Raw genomic sequence first — 22,705 nt, forward strand, 5'->3', positions numbered from 1 at the left:
GAATGGACCAATGATTATTTGGCCCATCATGTTTCTTGGAAAATTAATGACTGATTGAACTTAAAGCTATTCATGCTTACAGTTGGTCATTAATTCTTCCACAAATTTTGAAGAACAATGAAAAAATTATGTTTCTATTATATGTAAAAGGCTGTAAAGAATATATTAATACTGTGAAAAACTCATCTCATTAGAAGATATTTTCACTAATGAGAAATGCATTATTTAAGCCTGAAGTCCAATTGGAGAGAATGTTGTTAACTGGCATTTTTATCCTTTCTAGAATACTGAATCAAAGGAAATTAATGGAATTCGTGATGAAAGCAATACTTTTGAATCAAAAGGTAAACATTACCATTATAGCTTACATTTATAATATAGGAGAAGTCATTGCACTCAAGTTCTGCTACTATAAAAATTAGTATCTGTGAGTGAAAGCAAAACTGATCCACTGCAAGTTGAAGCTCAGAGGTTAGCACACAGATCCAGTTGCAGCCAGGTGGAAGGGCATTCATTTCCAGTGTTGAATAGTCCAGGAACTGCAAACAAAGCTTTGGCAGTCTGTCCAGGAGCTTTGAGTGCCTGCGTGTCTAATCCAAATAAGAAAGACTGGTTTTCCCGAGGCCATCAGCCTTCTCGCTATGGTGTGCTGGCAAAGGGAATCTTAGTTAAATACGAGGTTTCCTTTCTCCCTTTTATGTTGTGAAAGGGACAAGCCTGGAAGCAGCTAGTAATAAGGAAATGCCAGTGGCAATAACAGTTGTTAGCAGAAGTACCCATCTGTAATGAAAAAGCAGACATAGCGTCTAGGGAAATTTTGTATTATGGAGTCATCACTCGCTTCCTTCTGCTGTCTATCTACAAATAATTGAGCTACCACATGCTGTGTGCTATGGCTTAGGCATACAAAATAAATAAGAAAGATCTGGTCCACATAGGCAGGGAAAGAAACCCAGAGAAGACGAAGCTTCTCTTAGCATGAAACTAGACTGCCAGGCACAGGTCTAGGTTTTCTCAGTGGTTTGGTGGTTTTGAATCTGCATTTGTCAGTTCATAATACCTTATGTCAAAATCAAACCAAGTTTATAAATTTCCATTCCTTTATTTATTATTTATGTATTTAAATTCTGATAATTATAAGTGACTATATTTTAACTGTTTGATATTGCATTCTTTGTCAAAGGAGTTTTTAAAAGTGAACATGACTGCTTTTTTCTTCATGATATTTTAATCTAAGATGTGCGGGCCCCGTTCTGTCAGTGGCTCAGCAGAGCACTTGTTAGTGACTGTGGGGTGATACACAGGCCCTGTCATTTGAGGGTTTTGTTTAGATAAGTAAATATCAACTAGTGTCAAATAATAATTACATTTACATTTTATGAATAAACTGAAGTATAATAATCATTTGCCATAATCTTGTGACAGATCTGTAGAAGTCAGAATATTTTCTTTTTCTTTTGTATCTGATTGAACTCTACTTGCTTTATGTAAAGTTAGGGGCTATAAGATCTTGGAAACTAGGGCAAAATAGTCTAGTTAGAAGAATATTTTAATTTTAGCATTTGGGTTTTTTTTAGAATTGTTCTCTGGATATTTATTTTCTTGTCCTCCTCCCCATTATTTTTTAGTTCCTTTTTTACTCACTAGTACTATGAAAAAGCTTAGTTATAAACAATTCTTCCTGTAGTAGAAAAGATTTTGAATTGATTAACCTAAGCAAAAACATTTTAATTTCCATTTCCCTAGAGGGGTGTGATCTAGCACGGAAGATGGTACTTCAGCTTCTATGAAACTGTGATGCTACCTACTAAAATTTATTAATTAAAATATTAGTTCCTTTTACTAATTTGAATGTAGTATAGACTACTAAAACTATGCGTGTCTTTGTGCATTGAAATAATCCCTATCTTCTATGGCTATCAGTTTTATCATTTTAAAAATAATATTGCTACAGAATGGAAAGATGTATCAGGTATCATTTAGTTTTCCAGTGGTGAGAGATTAAAATGAATGACATGGTATTGATGTTTTGTTTTTTTTGTTTGTTTGTATTTTTCAACTAGCCTCTGAACCTATTTCTTTGAAAAACTTAAAAAGGCGATCACAATTTTTTGAACAAGGTAAACTGCCAAGCTAACAATTCATGTACTTTCATGGAATTGTTCCCACTCTCCACTCTTTTCCTGATAGTCTGTGGTGCTGGGCACTGAGCCTCTTCTATTTGGCCGTCATTATGACCAAGCAACATAACCCATTTCCATTCTTTCCCCAGGGTCATCAGGCTTTTCTTACAGTTCATGGGTCTACCTCTGTGGTAATGGGTCTTTGTGTGTCCTTTGTATACCTCTGAAGTTTTTGGGGTTTTTTTTAATTAAAAAAATTGAGATGCTGTTTAAACACACACTACTTGCCACTGGGTGACAGTAAGAAATGAGGAATTTCATTTATGCCTTACTGCTTCCTACAAATTGCATAATATTAGATTACACCAACATACAATTGGCCAACTTTTTAGAGTCAAATTTTGGGTTTTGGAAAATGCTCTGAATAAAGAACAGAGTTGTTGATTGCTATTGGGATGATGGCTTTGGAGTGTTAATAGGACCGCTCTGTAAATTTGGTCACATCTGTAAACAAGTACATTTTGAGATGCTCTGTGTTGGTGTAGTCGGGCAGTGCTGCGTTACAATGTGCTGTGCATGTGGCATTTCCTCCCCTTTCACGTTTGTCTAATGCTCTGTCTCATGAATGCAGTTTGAACTCTGCTTTGCAGTCAAGAGCTTAAAAGTAATATCCAACATTTGAGATGCAATGGCACAGTCAGTAGGGAGTGTGCTGTTGGTGTCTAAAATGTTATTATTTCTTACTTTTAAGATTATCAAAAATATTTACAAACCTGCCTTATAACATGGTACTTACTGGATTTGTGTATTTTGTGTTAATCTATTCGTAGTCTCTTTTGGTGAATTAAGATCTCTTTTTGACCATAAATAGAGGTAGCTTACCAGCTCTGCATGTACAAGGGTCCATTTGTTTCAGTGTCCTTTGTGTTTTTGATATTTTTTGTTCAACTCTTGTTTTTCTATGGTAATTTAATTGAAACTGTGTGATACTCCTAGCTCAGATTGGCTAAAATAAAGCAATTCCTTTTCTATCTCCATTTTCACACACTTTTCTTCAACAGACTATTTTAGGGAAGAATATTTTCTTAAATCTCAAAGCAGTTTTCTTAAAAATATGATTGTGTAAGTGAATAATTTATTTGACAGCTGAGGTTTCAGGAAAATTTAAAAATACAGTATGGTAGTGTATTTTATGAAATTTGCTTACATGTTTATAATCATTGTACTACATACAGGCACACACAATTATGTAGGCCCCCTAAGAATAAAAAGAATAACATTCTGCCCATAAGTTTACACATGAAGTCTGAATATTTTGTGTTTCAAAGAATAGGAGTGGAAAGGGAAATGTTTTTGAATATGTTTGTTGGTGGCTTATTTCAGAAAAGTAGCTCCTTAGCAATAAGACCTGAAAAATGTGACTTACACCTGTCACAATGTAATTGAATAGCAGCAAGTAAAAAAATTGGGTTTGTTCGATGTTGTAATAGTTGAAATGCAATTTTTCTTCTATTAGGCCAAGTTATGAGAATACTATCCACTCTATTAATTAAAGAACCCTGAACCCTTAGAAATAAGTACACCAGTATCTCAGCTCTAGCACCTAGAGATAAGATGAAACTTTGGCATCCACTGTTTCTCTTCTTTTTACTGACTTTGAATTTGGAAGATGAGTAACAAACAGGTGGAGCTAAAGAGAGAAATGTACTGTTGTTTGAAAAAACTGATGTCACTTAGTATACTCGCATAGAGACAGTGAGACAACTTCCTGAAAGGAATTATTTCGTAGAAATGAAGATTTATAGTTTTCTTTTTCTTTCCTTGCCCACGTGCTGTAATATAGGAAGTTCCGATTCTGTGGTGCCTGATGTAAGTAGTATTCATTTGGTTTTGGAATAAACAAGGAGGCCTGGGTGGGACGAATTAGCACACAGCATCACTTACCGTTACTTTAAGCTGCATGAGAGTTTATCCAGGAGTATCTTTCCAAGATAAAGAGACCTTTTTTTTTTTTTTTATTGAAGTGTAGTTGATTTACGATGTTGTGTTAGTTTCTGGTGTACAACAAAGTGATTCAGTTATATATATATATATATATTCTTTTTCATATTTTTTCCATTATGGTTTATAACAGGATATTGAATATATCAATAGTTCCCTGTGCTATACAATGGGACCTTGTTGTTTATCCATTCTATATAAAATAGTTTGCATCTGCTAATCCCCAACTCCCAATACAACCCTCCCCTGTCCCTTGCCCCCTTCCCCCGCCTTGGCAACCACGAGTCTGTTCTCCATGTTTGTGAGTCTCTGTTTCTGTTTCGTAGATAAGTTCATTTGTGTAAGAGACCTATTTTGATATATAAAGCCCACCCTCCTTTAGTACAGCGTAGGCCAGGGGTGATGTGAATAATTTATGTATGCAAAAGTACTTCAGTAGGTGACTTAATGAGGTAACATATTCTTCTCTGTTGGCACCTGTTCTCTTGTGACTCGGCAGCTTCCGGTCCCGACCATCAGTGCCCCGAGTCGCTGGGCGTGGGACCAGGAAGGGGAGCGGAAGCGGCAGGAGAGGTGGCAGAAGGAGCAGGACCGCCTGCTGCAGGTAAAGCAGAGTAGTGCGGGTCAGCAGGAGCAAAGTTTGCTTCAACAGCTTTTCCTGCTCTGTGTCAACCTACATTAAGAAGCAACTTAAAAAAAATTAAAAGCCAATAACCTCCTAATTAACAAATCTTTTGATATGTAGCACATTTTAAAAAAATAAAGTTATTTATTTACTTATTTATTTTTGGCTGCGTCGGGTCTCTGTTGCTGCGCGCGGGCTTTCTCTAGTTGCGGCGAGCGGGGGCTGCTCTTCGTCGCAGTGCGCGGGCTTCTTATTGCAGTGGCTTCTCTTGTTGCAAAACACGGGCTCTAGGTGCGTGGGCTTCAGTAGTTGTGGCACGTGGGCTCAGTAGTTGTGGCTCGCGGGCTCTAGAGCGCAGGCTCAGTAGTTGTGGCGCATGGGCTTAGTTGCTCCGCGGCATGTGGGATCTGCCCGGACCAGGGCTCGAACCCGTGTCCCCTGCATTGGCAGGCGTATTCTTAACCACTGCGCCACCAGGGAAGCCCCTGTAGCACATTTTTTATGAAATACTTTTCCATTTTGAAAATTTCCAGAGTCCCCCTTTTAAAATTATTTATTAGACCCTTTGTATATTTTTAGAGTCTGCGGCACCATCGTTTTATGGATTTTCTTATGCATGAGAGGTGTAGAGATTTGTCAGGACCTCCACCTGCATAAACTGTGTGCTTGGCCCATTGCAGAGTAATTCAGTGCCCCTTCCAGTTAGCTAGGGGCTTCGATGAATTACAGCCACAGTAAAGAGTGGATATGGGTTCAATTCCGAATGTCTGCCCTTTCCCAAGTCTGCCTTTTAGCTCAGTATAAGCTATTGTCTACTTTAGGGGTGCCAATCTGATCGGTTAAACCAATATCTCTGTCTTTAAAGATGGAGGTAGAGGGTAGAACTGGCAAACTGCAAATGAGAGATTAACGTCATTAACCTATTAACTAATTAATATGCCATCTCATCTTGTAGGAAAAATATCAACGTGAACAGGAGAAACTAAGGGAAGAGTGGCAGAGGGCTAAGCAGGAGGCTGAGAGAGAGAATTCCAAGTACTTGAATGAGGTAGTGTTGGCCCATGCCCTCTTCCTCCTTCTCTACCTTGTTGGTGAAATTCGCTGTAAAATGGAAGCTACCCCGTTTCACCTAGCTTTTGTCACCCATTCACCTGTGTAGTTCTCCGAAAATAGCAGGCTCTGGTGTGTCAGAATTTCACTTTGACGTTTCAGCCTTTCTCCTAGTTTCTCTACTGTATCACTGAATAATCCTATCGGTAGGCTCTAAGTGCATCTTCCTGTTCTGTGTTGCAGCTCCACCACCCATGTGTGATTTTTGTTAGTGAAAAAACTTTTAACCTTATTTCAAGTGGAATTCTGGGCCGACTACAATCCGTATCATTTGAAACCGAATATAGACATATCTGTGCCTATTACAGAAATGCACAGATTTAGACGGGTTTCTTTTCTCCCTGGTCACGTAGGAGCTGATGGTCCTAAACTCAAACAGCATTTCTCTGACCACACGGGAGCCTGCTGTGGCCACCCGGGGCGAAGAGTCCAAGGCACCTGACAGGGAAGGAACCCCGGCAGAGGAGGAAACGAGGGGGCAGCAGCAAGAGAGAGGTGTGAACGAGGACCCGAGGAAGAAGCTGCAGGAGCAGACGCGGCGCCAGGCAGAGGCAGAGGCAGACGAGCAGGAGCGCCAGGCGGACAGAGAGAGGGACACTTCCATCAAAATATACCAGTACAGAAGGTCTGTCCCCACGGCCAAAGGGCGCGTGTGCTTTTCCAATTGATGTGACTTAGGTGCCTCTGAAGCGGGGAATGGATACAGCTAACTGGTCCTCCCGCTCCCCACCATCCATCCTCTCTACGCAGGGCGACACAACCTTTTCATTGTCAGTGATCCTGTCCCCTTCCTTCCCTCCTCAGAGTTCCCATATGGCTCCCTGTCACGTTAGAGAACATCATCCAGGGTCCTCGCCATGGCCCCGATGGCTTGAATGAAGTGCGTCTCGGCCTTCTCGGCCACCCGGCTTCCAACCACTCTTCCCCTCACTTGGTCGCTTACAGTCACACTGGCCTCCTTTTCCTTCCATGAAAATGTCTGACTTACTCTGCCCCGGGACTTTTGCATTTTCTGGTCCCTGTACCTGGAGAAGACTTCCCTCATGTGTTTGTGTGGCTTACTCATTTTCTTTAAGTCTCTGCTCCAATGTCACCTTCTCAGACTTTCCAGAATACCTCATCTGAAACACATCTCTTCCCCCAACCCTTTCTCTCTAGTGTGCACTTGCCTGCTTTACATTATGCATTTATTTGCTTGTCTGTTAACCTGCCCCATCCCACTAAAATGTATTATGAGGCCAGTAAGTTTGTTTTGTTTACTTCGGTAGCCCAGCCCTGGAATAGTACCAGAACATAGCAGGCACTCAGTGTATGCTTGTGGAATGAGTGAATTGCAAATGTCTGTTGGAGGTAGTAGGTCTGTTTTCTGTAGGGATGGATTGAAATACTTCTGTATGTTTAGTTTTCAACTCAGAGACCATTCTCATAAAGAGGCTGGAATAACATTACTTTGATATCCATTTCTTAAACTCTGGGAAGGCATTAAAGTCTAATACTTTGAGCATAAACTCTTTTTCCATCTTTTAGGCCTGTTGATTCCTATGACATACCAAAGAGAGAAGAAGAATCTTCAGGTTTGCTTCCTAGTGACAGGTGTGTAGAACTTTAATTGTAATTTGGTTGGAGTAATTGGCTTCAGAAGAATATTTGAGGTCTTGCCTAGATGTTTTGTAGGACTGCTTTAGCACCTCCTCTTTTGTGGGATACAAATATATATGCTGCTGGTTGATCTTTGTATCAACTGGCTTTTGCTGTGCAACCAACTACCCCTAAACTTAGTGACTTGGCTTATGATTTCGTGGGTCAGCACTTTAGACTAAACTCAATTGGTGGTTCTTTTAATTGATTGGGTCCCTAGTGCATCTACCACCAGTTTACTAAGCAATCCTGCTTTTGGGAGTTGACTGGCTGTCGGCTGGGACAATGAGAGCAACTAAGCCATGTGTCTTTCAACATCCAGCAAGCCAGTGCAGTCTTCTGTACGTGGCGGCTGGACAGAGAAAAGAGAGAGAATTGAAGAGAGAAGGTGTGCGAGGCACCTTGCAGTCTAAGGTCTGACCTGGTACACCATTGCTTCTGCCACATTCTATTATCTAAAGTCACAAGGCCAGCCCAAGTTCACGGAGAGGAGAAAAACCCTATCTCTTTGTGGGAGGAGCCACAGTGCAAGGGGAATGGACACAGAATAAGACTTGTGTTCATTTTTGTGATCTACCTGAAGCTTTGTTTTAAAGAAGTTATAAGCAATGGCATAAGCTTGCCAGAAGTTCCATGCGGACATCTGAAATGAGAATTGTAGCCTTTCTCTTAGTTTGATTAGAACTACTAGTCAGTTTCAGGGAATGAAGATAGGATTTCAGATACCTGAAAAGTAATATATTTCCTAAAACATTAAATTTAATATTTTAAAGGAATTTAAAAAATGCTTTGCACTCTTGAAATCACTAAGGACTTCTGAAAAGTCTGTCTATATATATATCCAGTGTGTGACCATTAATTTGTGTTTTCACAGCTAAAATTTCTCCTTTAGGAAGTTTGCCTTAGAAATAAGGAAAGACTCATATCTATAGGCAATCAGGATGACTAAATAGGGCTCAGAGTAGATAGGGAAAAGAAAAACAACATACATAAAGGTACTAATGGGCTGACATTAAGCTAGACAAAAAATTCTAGTGATGGATAACCTTATTTATAGTGAATGTTTCTGGGTAACTTTAGATCATTAAAATGTGTATCTCTCTTTTTTAAAGCTATGATTTATTTATATATGTATATAAATAAGCTTTATGTATGTAGCTCATTACCTTGAGAAAATAATTAGATTTCAGGGAAAGGAAACTTAAGGAATCCTGGAAAATATGAAACACTCGTAGGTAGTTGTGATAAAGCATGCCCTAGGGGCATTAAGGAGTGTAGGTAGACATCATGCATTAAAAGTATTTTCTTCTATGTTAATACAAATGAAACCATTCATGGATGTTGCTAACAGTTGTGATATATTGTGTGTTACACATAATTATATGTTGTATTGATATATTATAAACGTCTGCATATACCTATGTATGACAATGTATATTATTATTATATAATATATTATTATTCATTATTATTACTAGTATTTGAAGTTATTGTGCCTAGGAGAGTGAGAAAGAGATGCGCATATATTGGTATATGGACCCAAGGGTTATCATTACAAAGTCAGGCCTTTTCAGAAGTTGCCTATGCCGGTGTGCTCCAGTACCTCTTTGGAATGCTAGGATAACATTTGGTGAGTTGCTGTTTCAGAGTAGGACCCTAATGCCCCCAAAGATGACTTCTTGACCCTCGGGCAGCATGAAGGAAGTGCTGACAGTCTGATGTTAGGTGATCTGATGACAGATGCTTTGTACAGCCTGGTAAGATTGATGTCTGGAAGAGAAGAGAGTCAAAGTATTCAAGCTGGTCCAAAAATCATAGGCTTTAACTGACATCAAACTGGAGAGGATTTTCACATGCTTCTGTTTCTAGCATCAAGCTCTTTTCTCTTTAGAGATGTCTTGTTTTCTGCTAGTTTGTGCAACATGAAAAATGCCTTGGTATGAAAATAAATATGGCTCTCAACAGACATGGGAAATAAATCAGCTGCTTTAAAAAGTAATCTTTTGGGGGTTCTTACTTCATAAATATGAAAAGGATGTTCTTAATGAGATGTATGTAATCTGTTCTGTGTTTTAGGAATAAATCCAGATCCACTACTGAACTGGATGATTACCCCGCAAATAAAAATGGTAAATGTGAATTTTTTTCAGAATTCTTCAGCGCAATTGCTTAGTTATGCTATCACACCCTATGATCAGTATTTTTAAGGTCAAGATACTTCAGGTTGATTAAGATTACATATTTAAAATACTACAGATTTTTAGCACCCCTTCCCATTTGTGTATAAGAACAAAATTATCTTGTGCTTATTTTGGCTTTATTTTATGATGGAGGGAGTACTGCAAGATTAAAATAATTATAAATAGCTAAGGAAATCTGTGGAAATTTTGCAAAGTGATGCTGATATGATTTTGTATGGTGGATTTCATCTTGCCTCCAAAGAATTGGGACAGAAAAGTTTTCTGCAGAGTACCAGGGAAATTGTTATATAAACCTGAAATTGCATGTAAACCTGAAATTGGACATTTAAATGACAAGATTCAAAAAATTCAAAATGATGATTTTACTAACTTGGCAAAAACAATTTGGAGCCTGATATTTTTAGTATAAAGTGTATTTCTAGGAACACATATTAACTGAGGTTATGTCACTAAGGGAAGAAAACTATTGAAAACCCCATTTTAAGCAGGGTTTGCCTACCAGGCTTTGAGTAAGTAGGGTGCTGGTCAGTTACGTAAATGAATGAAGATCCAGATGAAGATTGAGGTGAACTTGGGGGACACACCTGTTTAAGTGGACAGCCACTCCCTGGTTCCAGCTTGTCACTGCCACATGGGAAGATAGAAACCTGTGATTGCCAGCTCTTTCTGTTGTAAAATAGAAGTAAAAAAAAAAAAGTCTGGATTTTTATGTTGTCTTTTAAGTGTTTGACAAGGAATTTAAAAAACCCTCTAACGCACCATTGTAAAGCAATTATACTCCAATAAAGATGTTAAAAAAAAAATTTACAGCCCTCTGTGAACAAAACAACATCCACAGGCGCCAGTGGTCTGATGGCAGCTCTGGTTAAAGCTTGTAGAATTTACAGTTTCTAATAGTCTGTAATCACCCCTTTTCCCTTAACACAGAGGATCTTCCATCGTCTGGTCCTAGTTTAACTTTTCAGCCTATTTTGCTGTTTTCCCCATTAGGGGCCCTTAACTATAACCAAATTGTTCTCTCTCTCATTTTCTAATGTATCAGATGCTTTCTGATCTGGTTCCTCTGCTCTCGCCTGTTTGGATTTCCAGTTTCTTCTCCCTTGAATTTGCCCCTAAGCCACCATTAAAATTAAAGTTTAAGTACTTGAATCTGCCATGAAACCTTTTTAACCTGCAGTGGTCATATTCTCTCTTGAACGTAAACACGGGACCTGTTAGTAATAACAAGTGTGACTCTCAGAAATAGTTTTGTTAATATTTGTGACTAATGTTATTAATCTGGCTATTTTTCTATGTATGTTTTTTCCCCTTTACTAACTGTAAGCTCTTGTATAGCACACGGTAGACGTTATTAAATATTTTATTGAAAAACTTGGCTATGCCAGTAAGGCATCTTTAAAATAGAAAACATTTTACTCCAAATCTGACCAAATTGATAAGCTGTGTGCATACATCAATGTAAACATAGGCGTGTATAAGAAACCTTTGGTGGCCTTGTTCATTGCTTACTGGAAGATGAACTAAGGCAGAATGAATTTTGAAAGAAAGACAATAGCAGTGAATCTGGAGAGCAAAAGAAAATAAATCCTTAGATGAAATTTTCTAATCCAAATTAAGATGGGGAGGATACATCAAAGTTATGGATGTTTTACCCATATCAGGAATTAATCAACAAATCCAAGGAGACATAGCCTTCAGGATAAAACCTGACTTAATTGTCATTCATCAGTTCAACATCCAAATTATAGTTCTGTCAGTTCCTTTACAGGAGATACAAGTCTGGTAACATTCCTTGGTTATCATTTGGATTACTTGGCTATTTTTCAGTTTCACAAAAGCCATTTCGGTCATTGAATATGCTCTCATTCCTATAGTTTGGTCATGACTTATTCTGTGACTTATACCATGAAGACTCGAGCCATGTTAGCTGGAGATGCATGCGTTTATGTCTTCGCTCTCTCCCCAGGGGGAGTGTACGTTTTTTGAAAGAATAGAGTGCCCGTTCCCTTGCAGAGTTGTCACAGCAAGCATTCAGTGAGCAGGTGCTTGACTGATTTTAATTTAGGAAGGAAGGATATAGTGGAAGAGAAACTTTCTAGATGAGCAGTTTGTAATGTAATACTGCTGAAATCAAGGCTGGTTGTTTCCTTTTTAGGCAGCCCTATGGTATGCCTCTGGGTGTGGAATTGGAATTTCTAGGGACAGGAGACTGTTCCTTTATGTTCCGAGGCAGCAGTCTCATTGAGAATTGATAATGTGAGCATATGTGCCCAATGTCACTTTTTTTTTTTTTTTTTTTTTTTTTTTTGCTCCACTGTATTTGGAGATTTATCCACTATCCCTTTTTTTGAATGTGCTAATCCCAGAGCTTTTGATGTTTTTAATTTAGGAAGCAATAGATATTTAGACCGACCTGGGAGCAGTAGCTCATCACAGAAAAGCTCCAAGAAGGAACAAGTCCCATCAGGAGCGGAGTTGGAGAGACAACAAATCCTTCAAGAAATGAGGAAGAGAACATCCCTTTATGATGACAACAGCTGGATCCGACAGCGCAGTTCCAGTGTCAATAAAGAGCCTATTTGTCTGCCTGGGATTATGAGAAGGTGCGAGACATCTTCGGAATTATTTCTCCTTCGGTACTGAGGTGCAGATATTTAATTTCTAGACGTGCTGGCTGCTTTGGACAGAAGAGATGTCATCATTTCTTTTCTTATGTAAGATTTAGTGGGGGAAAGAGAAGGAGAGCAGATGTCATTGGGCACCTGTCACGGAGCACTGATTAGTGCCAGACACGTGCCAGGTGCTTTGTCTACATCATCTCACTTAAATCTGGAAAGAATGTCTTGAGGCAGGGATAGTAATTCTGCTTTTCCATACGAAGAAGCTGTGACTAGAGCAAGGAATGCACTCGGACAAAACCACGCGGCTAATAGGTTGCCAGGCTGCATGTGGAGCTCTGATGTGTGATTCAGGTACTTAAATAATTGATGTGGCTCTTAGTGCTTCCTTGGATGCTGAACCAAAAAAAAAAAAAAAAATTAAACCTCTGTTTATAATGAGATAATGGTTAGATTGGAATCATGAAAGTAGTGTTCACAAAGTGTGGACACCTAATTTTTGTAACTTTAAGGAAAATACAGAGATATAAATTAATTGGAGATGAGAGGATGAACTAAACAGATGTATCTTGGGTAAGTGAATACTGAAGCTACTTTTATTTAGTATTTCCACAGCTGACAAACTGAGGAAAATTACTGACAACACATTACAGACAAAGGGCTAATTACCTCAATGTAAAAGTAACTCTTGAAAATCAGTAAAGGAACCCTGACAACTTTATAGAAACACAGACAAGTGATATGAACAGATAGTTCATAGAAAAAGAAACAAAGTCAGTAAGCATATGACAGATCAACACTTCTCCTAAAACAGTGGTATGCCTCGTAGGATTTGTAGAGTTAAAAGGTTGATTAAATCTAGTATTGATTACATTAAATTAAATCTAGTATTGATTGAATCTAGTATTGATTAAATCTAGTATTGACAATTGTATAAGGAAACAGGAATTCTTGTTCCCAGCTGGGTGAGCAGTTTTTTCAGTGTTTATTAAGCAAAAGTTTTTGCGTATACCCCATGAGCAGTTTAGTTTCTGGCACTTTATCTTCTGGATATATTTGGATAAGTATGCAAAGATATCTCAAAGGATGTACACTTAAATAGTATTGGCAGTAGCAAAAAAGAGAAATAATCAGAATATCTACAAATAAGAGTGTACTTAGTGCTCATTAAATAAATAGTGGCACCCTGATAAGTAGAATACTATACAACTAGTAAAGAATGAAAGAGACATCGCTCTATAATATACCACCTCAACAGTGAGTGGGTTAAAATAACAATTCACTACTCTCAAAATTCTGAGAGTTGGCTGGGCAGGTCTTTGCATGGTATTGGTTGGGGCACTTGGCAGCTGTAGTCATTTAGAGCTGGGGTTGGCAAATTTTTTTGCATGCAGGACCAGATTGTAAATAATTTAGGCTTGGTAAGCCACCCAAGTCTGCGTCATGTATTTTTTGTAGTTGTTTTTTTTAATGACTGTTTGAAAAGATAAAATACCCTTAGCTCATGCATTTTACGTATCCTGGCAGTGGGCTATAACTTGCTGACCTCTGATACTCCACTGAGAGCTCAGCTGGAGCTATTGGTTGGGAGCTGCTGTTCTCCAAATAGGCCTCCCCACATAGCTGCTTGGGTTGCCTCATAACCTGGCACCTGGATTTAAAGAGGAAACCTTGCAAGAGGTATAAGCCCTAATGTGCAAGTGCTTATCAAACCTCCATTTGTCTCATGTTTGCTAATGTCCCATTGACCAACATGTCACATGGCTAAGCCCAGAATCAGTGAGAGGGGACCACACAAGGATGTGGATACCAGGAAGATGATCCACTGGGGGCCACCAAAGTACCTTCTATCACCTGAACTGACATGAAGATGGTTCTAAGAAAATGTATATTACATGGAATAAAGCAAGTTATGAAGAATATGAGTTGTAGAATAATCCCATTTGTTTAGGCATGGTAAACATGTGAACACATTACATATGTATATAGACATGGTTATCTGTACATATGTAAATTTGTATATGTATGTAAATATGTACTTGCATGTGTGAGGAAGAAGTCTAGAAGGATACACAGTTAACAGTGGTTACCTCTGGGGATTAGGGCAGGTAAATTTTAGGTAAAAGTGTATATACCCTGCTGTATTGCTTGGGTCTTTCTCATCATGATGATATAATACTTTTATAATTTGAAAAAAATACATATTTCAAATAAGAGAGAAAGTTTTAAAAGTAATAACAACAAAATTGACCAGGTAGGAAAAAACCCTTATAATTTGGAGTCAATCTTTGTAGATCAGAATTAATGTCAAGTACATAACGATCTTACTTACAAAGCAGAAATAGGGACACAGACATAGAGAACAAACGTATGGATACCAAAGGGGAAGGGGGGGGTGGAATGAATTGGGAGATTGGGATTGACATATAAACACTATTGATACTGTATATAAAATAGATAACTAATGAGAACTTACTGTATAGCATGGTGAACTCTACTTAATGCTCTGTAGTGACCTAAATGGGAAGGAAATCCAAAAAAGAGGGGATATATGCATACGTATAGCTGATTCACATGCTGTACAGTAGAAACTAACACAACATTGTAAAGCAACTCTACTCCAATAAAAATTTTAAAAATTAAAAAAAATAAATGGAGGTTAATTGAATATGAAACATCATGATGCCGTTGATGAAAAGGAACTTTAGCTGTTAAAGGTAATTTTATATGTAACTGGCCTTGTTAGCTTCGTACCTGCTTATAAAATACATGGATATTTTAATGACTGTAATGGTGTTAAGTGGATTTCTAATTGAACGTGTTATATAACTTGGATGAACCCTTTCCGTGTTTCAGAGGTGAATCTCTAGATAACCTGGATTCCCCAAGAGCCAGTTCTTGGCGACAGTCCCCTTGGCTCAACCAGCCTTCAGGAGTCTATGCCACTTCCTCTGTCCAAGACTGCAGTCGCCCCCCACCTCAGCTGCTGTCCACATCGAACCGTGCCTACATGCGGAACCCCTCCTCCAGCGTACCCCCTCCCTCGGCGGGTTCCGGGAAGACCACCGCCCCGTCCCCCATACCGCGCAGCCCTTCCCCTGCGGTTCCGCAGCCAAGCTGCCAGCCACACAACAGGTGAGGCCCTTTGGATTTTCCCTCTTCTTCCCTTCGTCTCAAGGGGTAGTATTTCATTAAAAATTTCCCAAAATCTTGTCCAAGCTTTCCAATGAAAAAAGAAAAACAAGCCTTTTTGAGTGTGTCAGATTCAGTGTTCCTTTCCCAAATCAGTTCCTTGCTATCTTTCCATGCCAACCCAAGAGCATTTATGGATGTCTTGTGAAGCCATTGGAGGCCTTTAAAATGTTTACTTCATTGCCACTGCCTCGTTTACTTGGGCCTGTGGTCAGTGTCTTAGATGCAGACGGACCTGAACAGTTGTCACTGTGGGATCATAAAAATATACAGTAGCTCAAGAATGCATGACAAATTGATGAGTAAAAGCAGTATTGTAAAATGTTTGACTGTTTTGATGAGACTGTAATATAAAATCATTTTATAGGAACTGAGTATAAAAGGAAAGCATTATAACCCAGACCCATCGTCTGTGGAACTTTGAACAAGCTGGCTTAAAAAATTCTTAATTTAGATATGGCATTTTGGGTTTTTGATTTCCAAAACCATTGCTTGTCTCTTTTCTGGTTTTCCAACATCTTGCTCAGACTACGTCAACTGAATTCTGCAGGTCATATGCTGCGGGAACTGTGTGAGAGTTGTAATGGTGGGTCTTGACACTTGCCTTGTGGTATGGGTTAAAGCTCAGATTATCAACATGTGTTGGGGTGTTATATCTGTGTAGCTTCTCCACAGATCACTGATGCTTCACGAAGCCACATACAGCAGTGTTTCTGTTGAGACCTGAAGGGAGTTCTACTGGCCTATGCTACTTTTCATCGCTATTGAAATACTGAAAAGTAGAAACACAATGATTAATATTGGGATTTTTTTTTAAGCTATCAACTAAAGGATTTCGTTCAGAGAAGATATTTTTATCTAGCTAAAATGTTGCTTGTGCCAGGATTTATAAAATATGTATCAGGGAGCTTAAATTAAGAGAAGAAGAGATGAGGATTTTTGGTAAATTTGGAGGGAAGATAGGGGACTGCAGAGTGGGGGGAAGCCAGAGGAGAGAGAGAGTACCTGTTTCCTTACTGAGAACCCTGCCCTCGGAAAGCAGAAAGGAGACGGGGCTGTGGACCTCTCTGCCCTGAAAAGGTCTCTATCTAGAGCACGTGGTGCTCTAACGTGAGGCACTCAACAGCTATGCCCTTTCCAATGTCACTGAAGTGCTGTGCCAGTCCAGTGGGATGCAAAGATAAGAAGTAGCCTTCACCTTTCAGCCTGGGAGAAGAGATAAGCCTTGTAAACAAAGCAAAGTAGAAACTTGCCTTACCTATCTAAATGGTAGCTGTCGGGCAGTTTTCATGTCATTCTCCACAGAGGCAGTCCTGTAAGCCAGAGGCACAGTCAGGAAAGCACTGATACTTCTGTTTACCTAGAACATCGGGTGAATGAGAAAGAGGTTGAGAAAATAAGGTTGAGGCGGTAGGTTGAATAGACTTGCAACACCTCTCGGAAGCTGGGGCTGCTCTTTCAGTGTTCGATGAGCAGAAGACATGATTAGAGCTGTGCCTTGGTGGGTTTACCTGGCAATATGATGTCGGCTGCATTAGAGGAGGGGGGACTGTTGCTGAGTACAGATGTGGTCTGAGGGCGATAGCATCGCGAAGGGCAGAATGGATTGATTACACGGAAATCGTTCATGTATGTGACTAGATGTCAAGGGTTCCGGCGCCATCGTGGAGATCCATCAAGGTACAGTATAATCAAGGCATACTTTGGGTGGCTGGTGAAAGTTTTCCTGCCACAGGTATATAAAATAGTTTCGTAAACTATGATTCACGTTAATACCAGAGTGTGATTTTTAGATAAGAGCTTTGAGCTACTCGGATGAAAGCCACCCTTCCATTCTTGTTCTACGTCTAGGTCGGTCAGTGGGAAGCGCGTGTGCTCCTATTGTCATAACATTCTGGGCAAAGGAGCCGCCATGATCATCGAGTCCCTGGGTCTTTGTTATCATTTGCATTGTTTTAAGGTGAGACTGAGCCAAACAGCCTGCAGGCCCGCATCGCTTTGCTTGGAGAGAGCATGGCTTCTTGCAGCGCTGGGTGTGGACCTGCCACTAACAAGCTAGGTGCTGCCTCTGTCGGTCTGTGCTGCACTTTGAATCACAAATGGCCTGCTACTGCTACTAGGTTCTCAAACCTTGAACCTGGCTTCAAAAATTAAAGCCGGAAGCACTATGCACTTCCTATTTCCAATCTAAGATTCTGTAAGTAAAATTTACAGTGCGTAAATGCTTTCTCTGACATGCTGCCACGGTTGTTAACAGCATGGGGACATGAATTATAACAGTGTCCAAAGCCTAACTTTGAATAGGGAGAGTATGAAAGGAAAAATAATGTATTTTTACAGTTGCACAGTCTGCTTGCACCTAGGGGGTTCTTGCACATAAGAAAGAAGTAGGGCTCTATGACTACCTTATTTTGCAGTATCTGTCTTCAGAAACACATCTGTTTGATTCTTGAACTTGCGTTGGGCCAGAGAGAGAAATTCCGGTGGTTGATCCTGGAGTTCTGCAGAGCTCAGCTTGTTTAAGCTTGTCTCTCTCTGGCTTGGGTTGTTCCTAGGCATAGCAGAATGAGTTAAAATTATTAGTGTTTGAGCACATGGAACCAAAATACCCAGCCTTGAAGGGAAAGAACCATGAGTGAACCTCACCGAATTGGTGCTGGGGTGAATGCCTGGGGTGACCCACCCCAGGGCAGAGAGCCAGAAACCCAGTCTTGGTGCCCTTCACCCGTTCCTTCCTGTGGTGCTTTATCCTCTCCATTCCGCTGGGAGAAAGGAAGACGCAATTTCTTTAAACCAATCAACGAATCATCTCTATTCTTTTGGTATATTTAGAGTGATATCTTGGCTCTTAATATTGGCTTTATGAATTCTTTAATGTCTCATCTGGCAGGCTTCCTTTTAATCTAATTATCTTTTGGCCTTTTTTTTTTTTTCCCTTTGCTGAAATGTATCTAAGAGCTTAGAAGCTGTATTTTGCTCAATTTTTTTTTTTTTTCTGGGAGTGCCCCAAGCTTTCTTGAGCTAAGCGTGGACGTTTCCTGTTTTTGCTTTTTTTTGTTTGTCTCCCAGTGTGTGGCCTGTGATCGTGACCTCGGAGGCTCTTCCTCAGGAGCCGAAGTCAGAATCCGAAACAACCAACTGTATTGCAACGACTGCTATCTCAGATTCAAATGTAAGAGAGCAAATCAGGGAGAAAATTTCTTGTCTTTTACGGAGACCACGGGTTCCCATGCATTTCCCTGAACCTACCACCAGCTCCCCTTCAAGCTCCCTGCCCCAGAGCTCCAGGCTTTAGGAATCTCAGAGTATCCCCTTCAAAGAGGGTCCGGTGAGCCGGTCAGTGGGTCAGTGCTCAGGATTCCAGCCACACAAGGGTGGGTGTAGGACCAAGGAACCAGAGAGGGATGCGTGCTGAGAGTCAGGACGGTGTGCCATGCAGTCTGCTCAGAGTCTGGAGAAACTTCTGATGACTCAAGCATACAAATCAACCAAGACCGACAGTTAAAATGAATCTTCTGTATAGACTCTCATCAGTTTCTTGGCTAAGAAACTCATCATTTTAGCTGATTTCTAGTATTTACCAATGGGGTCTGATTATGTGATTTAGAATATGATCAACTTTAAAAACTGTGGTTTAAAAAGGTAATAAAAAATAGTCAGTGTATGCTTTGTTACTCTATAATCATATGCTATCAAATTATACAATAATTTAAAAGGAGAGCATTAATTCTGACGACATAGTGTTTCAGTGTCATTTTTGGAAAAATTGAGTTTTTCAAAAACTTCACGTGCTATTCTGTGTCTAAGCATGTTTTTGCCTGTAAGTGTGTTATAAACATAGGATAGCGTAAGTAGATTGCATATCGTTTATAGCTACATAAAGACAACCATTCCTCCTTTTTATATTTTGAGCCTTGATGCTGGTAACATGTGTTTCTTCCTTATTGTGAAAGGGTGTTTGTTACAAGTGGTATCAGCCAAACCATATGCTTTTGAGCTCTGAGGTATTTATATGGGCTTTATGTGAAGAGTGCTTTGGAAATGGCTTCAGCCCAGTCAACTCTCTCTTATCTGTCACCGTGATTTGAGCCTTCTCACCCTGTTGGTCCAGGCCTTTCCTGGATGCCAGCATTGAGGTTGGAGAGTGTCAAGGCTGGGCATGGAATGGGGGGGCAGTGTGTGTATGTGTGTGAGCTTTTCTCTCTTTAGTCAAAATTCCAAAGCCAGATATAATTGATTTTTGGAATCATCATGGAAAAATTGCCCATGCCTTTTCTCTCCTCCAGTACAAATAATAGAGAGTTGAGTGTAACTTGTTTCTATATCAGCAGTTAATTTTTACTCCATTTTTGCAAAGAAAGACTTGTAGAACCCAGAGGTGTGGTTTGCCCAGCTTTATCCTAAGTGAGTAACAGGATAAGTCTTTCTACCTCATGGGGTCATTCTCTGAGCGATTCCTGCTATGTATCCCAGGTGGCGATATTCAAGTGTTTCTGAATCTAAGCACTTTTCTTTCTTCTCTCCTTGCCTGATCAGCTGGACGGCCAACCGCCATGTGATGTAAGCCTCCACACGAAAGCACTGTTGCAGATAGAAGAAGAGGTGTTTGCTGCTGATATAGAGCTATAAATATATGTTGTATGTCCTTTTGCTCTCTTTTTTAAAAAGAATAATACTTTTTCTGGCCTCTTTAGATTACATCAGAGCATTATAGTCTTGGTAGAACCTGTATTTTTGTTGTTTATTTATAAGAAGGTTATTACGTGTGGGGAAAAGTGCAGTATTTCCTTTTTGAATTCAGCCTTATAAAAGCACAAGGGAAAAATAAGAACTTCAAAATATTTTTTTGATGCTGATAATGATCTAGTTTGACTTTCTAGTGGTGTTTTGAGGAGGGTTATTTTATTGTTTTTTTTTTTTTTTTTTAAGTTTTGGAAACATTTGAAATAGTTAATATAAATAAGTAATTGCATTTGCTCTGTTTATTATAATGTATTCTAAATTAATGCAGAACCATACGGAAAATTTCACTAAAATCCACCCCCAAATTTGCTTTCTATATCCTTCTTTTCATTTATGTAATATTACTAAATTTTTTTTTAGCTTATATGACATTTTATTTGCTTGATGAGGGGAGCTCTATTTTCTTCACCAGAATTGTCACTAAGCAATTCCCAGTAGAAATTGCTTCTTTTCATTCATGGAAAATCATCATGGTTTGTATGCCAGAAGTTTTCTCCAGAAACTAGTGAGCCTTTCTGTTCAACTGCATTTGTAAATAAACTGGCTGATGCATTTAAAGAGTGGTTCTTTTTCTTCTGTGTGTGTCTCTGTTTGTCTCTCTTCCAAGCCTTTTAATTATGTTTCAGTGTGTGGCTTTTCTCGATACTATGTTTTATTTAGCATCTTTACTGAGGTATAAATTGACATACAATAAAATGCACATATTTAAATCGTACAATGACAGGTTTTGACATGTGTCTATACCTATGAAACTATGACTGCAATCGTGATATTGTTTTTCCTGAAAAATTTTAACAGGAAACTTTATTTTTGATGGAAAGTTGTTTTCGAATGCAATACGTTTTTATGGTGAGAGGTGAAGTGAATGGTGAATTGTTGGATGATTTACATAGAATCTTTACATATTCTTTTGCTTCCTCAGTGATAAGTTTAGAAAATCTATAGGATAAAAAAATCTATAATGTTTTAGAAATCTGGAGTGAGAGTGCAAGAACGCAAGACTTCAGCATGTTTTGAGCAAAAATGTAAACTTGCTTGAATCCTTTATAACAAGGAAACTGGAGTGGTTAATTCTAGGATATGAGAACTGTACTGGGATAGGTTAGAAATATATAAGAAGCTGTAATGTGGGAGAAAATAAAAAATTTAGTTCCAGTTTTTATTTTTGTTTAGTATTCTTTATTTCTGATTATTAGAGTAATGTGTGTTTTTTGATGAAAATTTATCAAGTACCTAAAGCGTAAGGAATATAATTCTCAATTCCAAACTTCAAAGACAAGAGCTCTGTGTTTAAACTCAATCCGTACATAGTTATTTATCCTGTGTTCCTAGTTAACATTGGCCTGTGAATTTTTCCATGTTCTTAAAACCATTTCTATTTATTTTTATTAATCGTTGCACAATGCTCCATTGTTTGGTGCTGTTAATACTTATCTGATAGTTCCTCTACTGCGTGCATCTCAATTGTTTCTAATATTTAACACTTTTTTTAAACAAATAGATTTTATTTTTTTTTAAAGTGATGTAACAATTACTTTTATTTTTTCCCCATTATTTTTATTTTTTATTGGAGTAAAATTGCTTTACAATGTTGTGTTAGTTTCTGCTGTACAGTGAAGTGAGTCAGCTATATGTATACCTGTATACCCTCCCTCTTGGACCTCCCTCCCCCCTTCCCTCCCTCCCCCATCTAGGTCACCACAGAGCACCGAGCTGAGCTCCCTGTGATATATATAACATGGTTATATATACTGTATGTATGCATATATTTCTAGTATAAAGTCTGTGATGGACTCTCCATGATCATATCTATTTCTTTATATTATTTTCATAGACATGAGATTATTGGCTCAGAGGTTATGTATCTTAGGGCTGTCATGATACATATTGCCACAGTGGTTTCCAGAAAGATGCTACCAACTTAGACTCCCACTAGCGCCACACAGGCTTGTTCATCTCAATGCATGTTCACCAAAAGGAATTTCCGTTGCCTTGTTCTCTGCCTGACATATAGTAGCCCTCAGTATGCAGTAGCTGAATAAATTAATAAACCACTGCTTCAATTTCTGTCTTGTTAATTCTGCTTGTTCCTGCCTCTAGTACAAGCTTTAATTCTTACCTCACAGTTTTAGTTTTCTCATCCAACATCTTTACTGATCAGTACTCCTTTTCATGTAAATCCTTTGTCTTTTCATCTTAACCTTGTATACTGTTTTTTTTCTTCTCTGTACATTCTTATGACTTTTTTCCTCATCTCTCATATTATCTTGTTAAGTGATAATAATTTTGTTAGTACAAGTTGTTAGGACAGCTTTCAGAGATTTTCTTCTAAGACACCGGTGTTATAGCACCTTTGTATATGCCCATGAGAATTTGTAACTTCATTTAGGAACAAGGAAAGATTCAGTCATTCAACATTCTTTATTCAAACGGTATGTGCCAGGCACAGTTTTA

At 38.9% G+C, this 22,705-nt stretch overlaps 1 protein-coding gene across 8 annotated transcripts in view; it reads left to right on the forward strand.

Moving 5' to 3' along the window:
* The window catches only part of LMO7 (LIM domain 7), a 193,807-nt gene extending 172,998 nt beyond the window's left edge, over positions 1-20,809 (forward strand). For 6 of the 8 annotated variants that reach the window (XM_068526298.1, XM_068526291.1, XM_068526293.1 and 3 more), the window contains 13 exons: positions 284-344; positions 2,064-2,120; positions 3,967-3,992; positions 4,624-4,728; positions 5,705-5,797; positions 6,213-6,484; positions 7,387-7,452; positions 9,574-9,626; positions 12,088-12,301; positions 15,173-15,451; positions 17,360-17,468; positions 18,578-18,680; positions 20,045-20,809. In XM_068526298.1, the coding sequence (XP_068382399.1) occupies positions 284-344; positions 2,064-2,120; positions 3,967-3,992; positions 4,624-4,728; positions 5,705-5,797; positions 6,213-6,484; positions 7,387-7,452; positions 9,574-9,626; positions 12,088-12,301; positions 15,173-15,451; positions 17,360-17,468; positions 18,578-18,680; positions 20,045-20,067 (1,461 nt within the window). In that variant the 3' untranslated portion in view covers positions 20,068-20,809. The remainder of the gene's footprint in view (positions 1-283; positions 345-2,063; positions 2,121-3,966; positions 3,993-4,623; positions 4,729-5,704; positions 5,798-6,212; positions 6,485-7,386; positions 7,453-9,573; positions 9,627-12,087; positions 12,302-15,172; positions 15,452-17,359; positions 17,469-18,577; positions 18,681-20,044) is intronic. The other 2 variants (XM_068526294.1, XM_068526292.1) reach the window with 2 other exon arrangements.
* The last annotated feature ends 1,896 nt before the right edge of the window (positions 20,810-22,705 follow it).

The sequence above is a fragment of the Eschrichtius robustus genome, chromosome 18 (assembly GCF_028021215.1).
Source record: "Eschrichtius robustus isolate mEscRob2 chromosome 18, mEscRob2.pri, whole genome shotgun sequence".
NCBI lineage: Eukaryota > Metazoa > Chordata > Mammalia > Artiodactyla > Eschrichtiidae > Eschrichtius > Eschrichtius robustus.